The sequence below is a fragment of the Rosa chinensis genome, chromosome 2 (assembly GCF_002994745.2).
Source record: "Rosa chinensis cultivar Old Blush chromosome 2, RchiOBHm-V2, whole genome shotgun sequence".
Lineage (NCBI taxonomy): Eukaryota > Viridiplantae > Streptophyta > Magnoliopsida > Rosales > Rosaceae > Rosa > Rosa chinensis.
In genome coordinates this window covers 15,895,845-15,905,533 of record NC_037089.1, presented here as the reverse complement: position 1 = coordinate 15,905,533, position 9,689 = coordinate 15,895,845, and the positions used below count along the sequence as shown (strand labels likewise).

At 38.6% G+C, this 9,689-nt stretch overlaps 2 protein-coding genes across 4 annotated transcripts; both read right to left on the bottom strand.

Moving 5' to 3' along the window:
• Nucleotides 1-1,224: 1,224 nt before the first annotated feature.
• Nucleotides 1,225-4,344, bottom strand: LOC112183369 (probable serine/threonine-protein kinase CST). Of its 2 annotated transcripts, none has more exons than XM_024321726.2 (7): nucleotides 4,213-4,344; nucleotides 3,271-4,085; nucleotides 2,848-3,131; nucleotides 2,416-2,551; nucleotides 2,172-2,308; nucleotides 1,876-1,999; nucleotides 1,225-1,771 (listed from the first exon to the last, which is right to left on the bottom strand). In XM_024321726.2, the coding sequence occupies exons 2-7, from the start codon at nucleotides 3,974-3,976 to the stop codon at nucleotides 1,410-1,412; spliced, it is 1,749 nt and encodes a 582-aa protein (XP_024177494.2). In that variant the 5' UTR covers nucleotides 3,977-4,085; nucleotides 4,213-4,344; the 3' UTR covers nucleotides 1,225-1,409. The 2 variants fall into 2 exon arrangements, with proteins under 2 accessions (XP_024177494.2, XP_040370402.1); XM_040514468.1 differs by having other exon boundaries at nucleotides 3,271-4,097; nucleotides 4,213-4,323.
• Nucleotides 4,345-4,924: 580 nt separating this feature from the next.
• Nucleotides 4,925-9,478, bottom strand: LOC112183368 (brassinosteroid LRR receptor kinase BRL2). Of its 2 annotated transcripts, none has more exons than XM_040514467.1 (8): nucleotides 8,726-9,478; nucleotides 7,361-7,987; nucleotides 7,097-7,135; nucleotides 6,653-6,993; nucleotides 6,084-6,219; nucleotides 5,849-5,991; nucleotides 5,627-5,750; nucleotides 4,925-5,557 (listed from the first exon to the last, which is right to left on the bottom strand). In XM_040514467.1, the coding sequence occupies exons 1-8, from the start codon at nucleotides 9,270-9,272 to the stop codon at nucleotides 5,226-5,228; spliced, it is 2,289 nt and encodes a 762-aa protein (XP_040370401.1). In that variant the 5' UTR covers nucleotides 9,273-9,478; the 3' UTR covers nucleotides 4,925-5,225. The 2 variants fall into 2 exon arrangements, with proteins under 2 accessions (XP_040370401.1, XP_024177493.1); XM_024321725.2 differs by having other exon boundaries at nucleotides 4,925-5,539.
• Between the last annotated feature and the right edge of the window lie 211 nt (nucleotides 9,479-9,689).

Genomic DNA, 9,689 nt, shown 5'->3' with positions numbered 1-9,689 from the left:
ATGGAGGGAAAGAAAAAGGTAGAAAAGTAGAAAAGAGAGGGGGGGGGGGGGGGGATAAAGCAAGCCAAGAAGAACCAGTCACGTCACTTAAAAATACCCTCTCCAAAGGTTACTTGGGGATTTTGCCATCCAACAAGAAATAGTTTTACCGTTTTACGCACTTATCTCTCAAACTCCGTAGATTTACTTACGAGCAAGTTTTTTTAGTTGTTGGGGCTAGCTAGAAAGTTTCTGGGAAAAGTATTTAAGATGCCTGACATTTTCTTGTAAATTTCTGGGAAAAGTACTAAAAGGTTTCTTTTGCATAACGAATTAGAAACAGGTGGAGTCAGGACTTTTTAATATCAATAAGAAGGGTCCTGATATCTTCCTTAAGGTTCCATGAAGTCTCGTGCTATATATATATATATATATATATATATATATCTGTTCTTTGTGGAAATTGAAGAGGAGAGGTCAGAGGAAGGATAGAAATGTTTGCAAACGTACAGTAGAGGAAGGAAGGTTAAGGCAGGGCTGTGTTGCATTTGGCATCTTTGAATGTGTGTGTGAATCCGCCTCATATTGTCTTGAGCATTTCTTCAAACTGTGGTGGGCAAAAATTGAACTTGCAGCTACTAGAGAAAAGGGTTCATTGTCTGTCCCCACCTTGGCTTAGTCAATGCGAATAGTTAGCCTTTCGGGAGCCACATTAACAAAAACAATTCTAGTTTAAGGCCAAATAACTACAAATAGAAAATTTGTTACAAATTTCTAAAACGTACTGTTACAAAATAAGTATAAAATTAACATAGAAAAAGAAAGAATATTAAAGACGGCAAGCTTAAATTACCACATTATGTAAAGAAAAACTATAGGATCCAATCTCAGAACTTCGTCTTGTGAGGTGTGTAATGAATTGACTTGTTACCTCATTGAGTGCCTGATGCTAAGAGTGAAGTAGAGAAGGACGAATAGAATCCTGGAATGCATAGGATTGCATAGTGTTGAGTTTTGATTGTATGCCACTGTTAATATAACATGTAGTTCTGCACCTTACTTTGTGCATTTGGTTTTGAAATTCAACTAGCTGTCAGAGGGTGGTAAGTAGTGGACATTATACCAGACACATTACCACCCATAACCAACTCTTGAACTTCGCCTTGTACTTGGCTTTTGCACTGGTGCTCTGTAATTCCAAAAGTTTATACGAAAAAAATATAAAAATCACCATGGAATTAAAAAGGATACATAATGAAGATAATTGTTTATGCATCTAAATTCAATGTCTAATACATAAGATCAGTAGGATCCAGTTTTAGGACTTTCCTCTTGTGAGGTGTATAAGATGATTAAGTTCATTCACTGCCAGGACATTTTGAAGTGAGAAACAGTGATTACAGAAGAAAAAAGAAAAGAAAGGATCATCATTAAGAATTAGAAGAATACTGCATAGTAGTAAGCTTGGACTGGTCTGGTTTTCCCTTCAATGCCTGAATGTTTTCCAATTGCTCCACAACTTCTTTCATGGAAGGTCGGCTTTCAGGATCTGTTTCTAAACATTTTAGAGCAAGCTGTGCACTCTGCAATGCTTCCTGGGAGGAATATTGGCCCTTAATCTGCTCATCCATGATGGTTTGCAACTTTGCTTCATCACACAAAAGTGGTATAGCCCACCTAGCCAGACTAAATTCTTCCTCAGATCGGCTTAAATCGAAGGACTTTAATCCTGTCAGAATCTCAAGCAGCAAAACACCGAAGCTATACACATCGCTCTTCACACACACATGACCTATAATTTACGGTGAGATAAAGCAACTGATTTAATTTACTCTACCAAGAAGGACAATAATGAACTTACACAGCAGCTTCAATTTTTGATCCAGACATCATTACCTGTTCTCAGGTATTCTGGATCGATATATCCTATTGAGCCACAAACCCCTGTAGACACATCTAACTCTCCATCAGCTGACCCCCATTTTGCCAAGGAAAAATCTGATAGTTTTGTATTGTAATCCTGCAGAATGTAAATACAAAAGAGAGCAATGTCAGGTACATGTCGACATTGAAATTAGATTTTTTATATTACCTACAAAGCAAACCTGGTTAGTGGTTACCACAAATGTTCCTTTTTTCTCAGAAAATAACAGCATAAAACGTTAGACATAGAAAGAAAAGATAACACAAACCTCATCGAGCAATATATTTGAGGGTTTGACATCTCTGTGTGTGATTTGTATACTGTGCAATAAATTTAATCCCCGAGCAGCTCCAATAGCTATTTTGAGTCTGATGTCCCAAGAAAGTGGTTCCTCGACAGAAATGCCTACATGAAATGAAAATCCCAGAGGAACAAAATAAATTTTTGCAGTGAAAACAAGCAAAACTTATGTATGTCAATTCTATCTTTTTTTTGTTACTAATAGTTCGTACTGTTAAAAAGATGACTATGTAAGCTTCCATTCGGAACAAATTCATAAATTAAGAACATCTCCTTTTTCTCACAACAGTATCCCAATAGCTTGACAAGGTTCGGATGAGAAACCCTTCCTAGGAAGTTCAGCTCCAGCTGCAGTATTAAATAACAAGGAACACATAAGTATCTCTAAAGGATAAACCACTTCAGCAAAATAGGATACACATAGAATAGCAATCATAATGTGGCATTAAACGACACCAAGTACTACATAAGGATTTTAAAGACTGATGATTCACAGATTCAAAATGCTACGTACTCCATGACATAAAACAAGGTGACTAATTCAATGCATAACTTGATCTTTCATGGTTGAACGATTCCATTTCCTCATAAGCCAACTAAAAGTTTCAAAAATGTGCTAGCTAGAGTTTAAAGCACAGTACTACCTGCCACTGTTTAATGCTTTCGATACTTTCTGAGTAAAATGTCTTGACAGCAACGGCCATTCCAGTGCCAACCTTAGAAGGTGCAAGCGTCTTTTCATCCATCCAACCCTTGTACATACTCCCAAAGCCTCCACAACCAAACTCACCTTGCCTGAAATTCTGAGTAGCATCCTTCAACTCGGCAAAATGGTAAACTCTTAAGTTGGATGTCTCCAAAATTCGACCTCTTCCTGAGCTTCTGCTTGCTTTTGAAACTCTGCTCCCACTGTGATATCTGGAATTTCCTAAAGAAACCGTACATGGAGTTTATGTTTAGAGTAAAGCAAAGAAAAATGCTCGAAACAACATAGATACAGAGTAACAGAGAATGGTGGGAACACTAAAAGACACAGTACTAGATGTTGGACTGGACATTGAAATCACCTTTATAAGTACAACGCACCAAACATTCAATTCGTTTGAGAAACCTTTTAATGTTCTTGGCCAAAACCAGGGTCTCCTTTCCATCCCTTGCTGATTCAATAAGCTGGACATTGTTTTGTCTTGCCAAATCCAAGGTCTCCTTCCCATCTCTTGACGAATCAATAAGTTGGTCCGCATTTTGTCTTGCCAGAACTAAGGTCTCTTTCCCATCCTTTGCTGATTCAATAAGCTGGTCATTGTTCTTTTGTGCCAAAACCAAGGTCTCCTTTGCATCTCTTGCCGATTCAATAAGTTGGTCTTGGTGTTTTCTTGCCAAAATCAAGGTCTCCTTCCCATCTCTTAATCCTTGCACTATCAATATATCTAACAGTCTTTTAAGAGACCCATCTAGTTCAATAAGTTGATCCGTGTAATAAAACTTCATGCAGTTCCACTTACTGATCTTTGATGACTTCTGGACAAGCTTTACGCCCTCCTCCATTTCTCTTATAATATACTTTATTTCTTCATCTGGGAGACCCAATTCCACGTTATGTTGTCCTATCTTTTCGATCATTGGTTTTAAAAACTTTAGCGAAAATTTAATGTTCTCAAAGAGGGATCTAAAGGTACTAGGCTTGTCAACTGCTTTCTTCACAACATCAAACAACAGCCCAAATGCTGCACCAAGAGCTGCACCCCCTACAAACTCCCCTACTATAACCATTACTGATTCTTAAATATTACAACAAAGTCCATAACCCAAATGAGAAAACTGTATTCGTTTCAATGTAAGCTTTGATGAAGAGCAAGGAGAGAAGTAATATATTTGTTGGCTGCATTAAAAGTTGTGAAAAAAAAATAAATTTGAGATTCGAACTTGGAATGCAATTATCACAATCATCCCAGCAAAGGAAAAAAAAAAGTAGAAAACAAACATAGTCGAGTAAAACAACAACTTACAGGCAGGGCACAGAGCTTGACTTCTCCAAGAGGTTGATGGGGCTTTTGCTTTGGATGAAGAAAGAGTAAAGATGAAGATCGAAAGAGTCCTCATTTTCCTCACAAACCCAGAATATTCAAGTGCCCCTGCTCTCATATTTTGAACACCAACCAAATTAAAAAAGAGACGAGGCAAAAGTTTGAGGTCAATGCATTGACATTTCTTGGAACTTTCATAGCAGGGAAAATACCAACCCACCTTCAAAGTAAACGCGTATAATAACATAACAGGGATGTAGTATTGGTTTTATAATGATATGGGTCAACATCAAAGCTCTTCAACCTTGACTAAAATACAGTATGACAAAATTTTCTTTGTATATATTAGTATATTACTCATGAAGAGCAGAGAGGAAAGATGTAGTGTTTATCGACAGATTGTCTCCCATCTTCTCTTGGGCATTTCATCAAACAAGTGGGGGGCAAAAATTCAAGATAGAGAAAAAAGGGTTCATTGTCTGTCTAGCACTGGCGAATCGTATATAAGGTTTGCTGATTCACATTAAGAGACTCTTATTCAGGGGCTGCTTTGTGCTTGAAAGCCACCAATGCCATCAATTTGCGGATTCACATTAAGAGACTATTATCCAGTGAAACTGCCTAACCATCTTTGTCTTGGGCATTTCATCAAACAGGTGGGGAACCATATTGAACTTAAGCTACAAGAAAGAAGTGTTCGCTGTCGTGCCCCATTGGCACAGCCACATTAACATACAAGTCTAATTAAGCACAAAAGATGACTTTATAATTACAAGGGGGAAGCAGCATATGTTATGAATTATAAACAACGGTTACAAAATAAGCAGAACATCAACATGGCAAAAGGAAAACAATAAAAACGACAAATAGTTCAAACATTCTATATCAATATACAATACAGAAAATCTATAGGATCATTCTTAGCTTTTGGTTTTGTGAAGGTGTGACACCATACCTAAAGACATTTTAGAGTTGCTTGAATCTGTAGACTTAAGTTATTTCTTGATTGCCTGAATCTGTTCCAGTTCCTCCACAACTTCTTTCATGGAAGGTCGGATTTTAGGATCTGGTGGTAGACATTTTAGAGTAATCTGTCCTGCCCTTGATGCTGCTTTCATGGAATATTGGCCTTCCATCCGCGCATCGATGATGGTTTTCAACATTCTTTCATTTGAAAGAAGTGGTTTAGCCCAGTCTACCAGATTCACTTGTCCCTGGGGGCGTTTAGGATCGTGTGCTCGTAACCCTGTGAGAAGTTCAAGCAGCACAACACCAAAGCCATACACATCACTCTTCACGTACAAATGACCTGTTAATTTACAGTGCACTAGTGAGGCATCAGCTGATTGACTAAATACTTGCAAACTAGATTTCCATTGTTGTCACAGATCATTACCTGTTGCAATGTATTCTGGCGCAGCATACCCATATGTCCCCATAACCATAGTTGACACATGTGAGTCTCCACCAGTTGGCCCCAATTTCGCCAAGCCAAAATCCGAGAGTTTTGCATTGTAATTCTGTGGAAGATGAAGCATAGAAGATGTTAGGAACACAGTAAAAGCATAATCATGCAATATACTGAATCAAAAGGCTGGGATAAGAAAAAAGAACCAACCCCATCAAGCAATATATTTGAGGTCTTAAAATCTTTGTGTATAATTTGTTGTACTAAACTGTGCAAGAAGGCCAGGCCTCGAGCTGCTCCGATGGCTATTTTGATTCTTTTTTCCCAAGATAGTGGTTCAACGTTTGGATGACCTGCTTGTAACGAATTTCTACAGTCAATAATTCATGATGGTGAACTTAAGACACCTTTTATTTTCAAATTGATTTTTCATTTTTGTACGTACGTCTGAAAAGATGGTTGTCCAAGCTTCCTTTCGGCATGAACTCATGAACGAGGAATAACTCCGTATATTCCCAACAGTATCCCAACAGCTTTATAAGGTTCGGATGAGAAAGCCTTCCTAAAAAGTTCACCTCTGCCTGCATCGATTATTAAATATGCATGACCTATTAGTTTATGTCCCACGGCGTACTAGATTAAGAATAATTTAATCCTCAGATGAAAATGAGCTAGGAAATCTAAACCCGCATAACCTCATATGGTATAAAGTATAAACTATAATGCATACATACTATGCCATTATACCATGGAATAAAATTAAAATGTACGACAATGCTTTAAAGTTGAAAACGGTGTCAAAGTTGATCATATATATATGAAGTCATAAGGTATAGTTCTACATGGTTGCAAACAGAGTAAAATGACATATTAGGAACAGCTCATAAGGTAAATTTTTTGCGATCAAATTTGTTTTCTGATTTAAGTCATGCGTCATAGAGAGTTTCTCAACGGTGTCAAGTAAAAAAAAAAAGTTCAACAATTCGTTAGAGTTGAAAATACTCAAAATAGTACCTGCCACCCTTGACAACTTTCTGGGTCCAGTTTCTTGATAGCAACCGCCATTCCAGTGCCAGGTTTAGAAGGTGAAAGCGTCGTCTCATCCAGCCAGCCCTTGAAAACCTTCCCAAAGCCTCTCTCACTAAGCATTCTGACTGCCCTGAAATTCCTTGTAGCAGTCTTCAACTCTGCAAAACTGAAAACTCTTAGGTTGGATGTCTCCAAGATATGGCAATCAATTGACTGATCATCATCTTTGCTTCTGAATGTTGATGTTTTTCCCTCCGAGAATAGACTTGTTCCTCCGCCACTGCTAGTGTCCGAATCTATGTTCCTGCTGAAAGCTCTGGATATCCCTGAAGAATGGCACACATGCATGAATCACAGAGGGAATTTCAGGATTTAAGAAAAATAAAGAAAGATCCTCAGGACAACATGGAATCATGCATAAGAACATACGAGAGAGTAGTGTGTAATCCTTGGGAGCATTTTTGGTTCCTGAAATGAAATGATATGAGAATGGGAGTTAGCATCAAAAAGTGGATTCTCGAAATGGGACAAACATTTCTAACTTTTCATTGGTTTTGTGGAATGAGAAGGAGAATTCACTGTCCCATTCCTATATGTGAATCCAATAGAAATGATTACATTCATTTCTTCCATGAAACATCACCTATCCAATCAAAAGTGCAAGTGAGGGAAGTTTAGAAGTTGCAGACCAACCTTTAGTTTCAAGTTGAATTTGTACTACACCACTCTCTTCAACTGGTTTGATCCCTTCTGCTGTATGCTTTATTGAACTCATTGTCTCCTCCACATCCCTTGTTCCCTGCACATTCACTACATCCAATCCAACTGTAGGCGGCGAAGGTCCAGATACCGTTGAACAACCTTCAGTTTGAACTTGATTTTGTAGCACACCACTCTTTTCAATTTGCTCAATTGCCACCTCTATATTCCTTATCGAAACTAAGGTGTTCCTCACATCCCTTGCTACCTGCATTTTGAGAATATACAACTGTCTTTGAAGAAACTTATCCAATTCAATAAGTGTTTCAGTGTACGTGGACTTTTTGCAGCTGGCCCGGGGATGAACCTTGGAACACTTGGGAATCAACTCCACGCCCTTCTCCATTTGTTTCTTAAATTTTTCTAGCTCCTCCTTTGGGCGAACCAATACCTTGTTACGTTGTGCTATCTCTTCAATCAGTGGTTTTAAGGAATCTAGGGTGGATTTGAGATCACCAAGTGGGGTTTTAAACATCACAGCCTTGCCCTGCACTTCTAAAATAGCATCAAAAAGCATCCCAAATACTGCTTCTAGAGCAACTCCTCCATCCAACTCCGCGACTGACACAATTAGAAGACCACCAAAATCAGAATAATTGGAGACTCAAACCAATTGAAAATCCCAAATATTAATGTCATTTGGAACCCAAAAAGGTACATACCTAAGAGACTCAAAAGCAAGCATTACAAAACTAAAGTACTCAATTCTCTCTGAAAATCAGTGCAATACTAAAGTGAGACTCTTATTATAAATGGGATGCATATAATATCTGTCATTTGTAACCCAAGAAAGTATAAGTACTCCTAAGATACTTAAGAACAAGCATTATAGAACCCTCTCTTCTTAAAATCACTGCAATACAAAAGTGGAAGACCCTTATTGTGAATTTGGAATCCAAAACATTAATGCAACTTGGAACACATTCAAGTATGAACTAAGAGACTCGAGGTGAACATGGGTTCATCTACGGTAGTGTACTGACATATCAAGTACAGTAGTTCGATATAGACTAGTTTGGGATCAAGCCAAGCTCGTCTATCCATGCTTGGAACCAGTTTACTTCTGTATTGAATGAGTTTACTTAATGGTTTGGTACATTAATGTACTGTAGAACATTCCGCCAAGCATTACAAAATAAGATTTCAGAAAATCATTGCAATACAAAAACTTGGGAGGCTCATTATAACATGGGAATCAAAATGTTAATCTCATTTGAAACCCGAGAGGCTGAAAATAAAGGAATACAAAGTTACAAACTACAGAACTCAATTTTTGAAACCAGTGTCCATGAAAGTCACCTTGTATGCCATTCCCTTGAATTGGCTCGGGAACCACCTCTGTATTATTTCCTGAATCCGTGGCCTCCGTCACACCCCCTGCTTGCTGCTGCTGCTGCACTAACAACTTCTGTATCTCTATCAGCCTCTTATTCACTTCATCAAGTTTGTCACGGTTTTGCCTCGACAAAAGCAAAGTCTCCTTCACATCCCTCGCTTCCTGCAGCCTCAACATTTCCAGCAGTCTTCTAAGAGCCCTGTCCAATTCAATAAGTTGGTCAGTGTAATCCCCTATGCAGCAGTAGTTCCACACACGAAACTCGGAAAACTTCCCAACGAGCTTCACTCCCTCCTCCATTTGTCTTTTGAGATCTTCTATTTCCTCGTTTGAGAGACCCAATTCTGTGTTGTGCTCTCCAATCTGCTCAATGATTCTTGGCTGCAAAGAGTCTAGCGTGGATTTGAGATCGGCAAGGAGGGATTTGAACTGAGTAGTCTTCACCATTGCTTGCTTAACGCCGTCATAGAGCAGTGAAAACAGTGATCCTCCGACCAAATCCAGAGCCATGGTTACCTCAATTCAGACCAGCCAAGGCCAAAATCAGAAAAAACTTGTTACCTTGCAATCTGGTCAACTGTCAGACTTGGCTGCTAGGGTCAGTGGTCTCTTTGGTATAGAAAAAAACATAAAAATCGCCCAGCTATATAATAGAAAATAAGAGTTGTAAGATATAATCATCCAGTTCTAATAGGAATGAGATCAGAGAGAAGACATTTGATCAGTTTACATTATGCTATTATAGAGCTTCGGGTAGCTGATGGTCAACTTGCATTGACCGGCTATTCGCGCCTCCTCAGTTTCTCTCTATTGGATTCTCTATTGCATCTGCGCTTTTGTTTTTGGGTTGATGCTCGGTTTGGGCTTTGCTGAACAGTTTGGGCTAACACCACCTATAAAAACATGGGGAATGTGAGTAGCGGTAGG

Bases quoted from the DNA above. Each gene is read 5' to 3' on its own strand.
- LOC112183368 (XM_040514467.1), bottom strand. From the start codon at position 9,272: ATGGCTCTGGATTTGGTCGGAGGATCACTGTTTTCACTGCTCTATGAC. The intron at 7,136-7,360 runs GTTGGTCTGCAA...ATTTCATTTCAG, and splicing joins AATTCAACTTGAAACTAAAG to GAACCAAAAATGCTCCCAAG. The intron at 5,992-6,083 runs GTACGTACAAAA...CGTTACAAGCAG, and splicing joins GGACAACCATCTTTTCAGAC to GTCATCCAAACGTTGAACCA.
- LOC112183369 (XM_024321726.2), bottom strand. From the start codon at position 3,976: ATGGTTATAGTAGGGGAGTTTGTAGGGGGTGCAGCTCTTGGTGCAGCA. The intron at 3,132-3,270 runs GTGATTTCAATG...CGGTTTCTTTAG, and splicing joins GGTGCGTTGTACTTATAAAG to GAAATTCCAGATATCACAGT. The intron at 2,000-2,171 runs GTTTGTGTTATC...TACATTCTGCAG, and splicing joins CAAATATATTGCTCGATGAG to GATTACAATACAAAACTATC.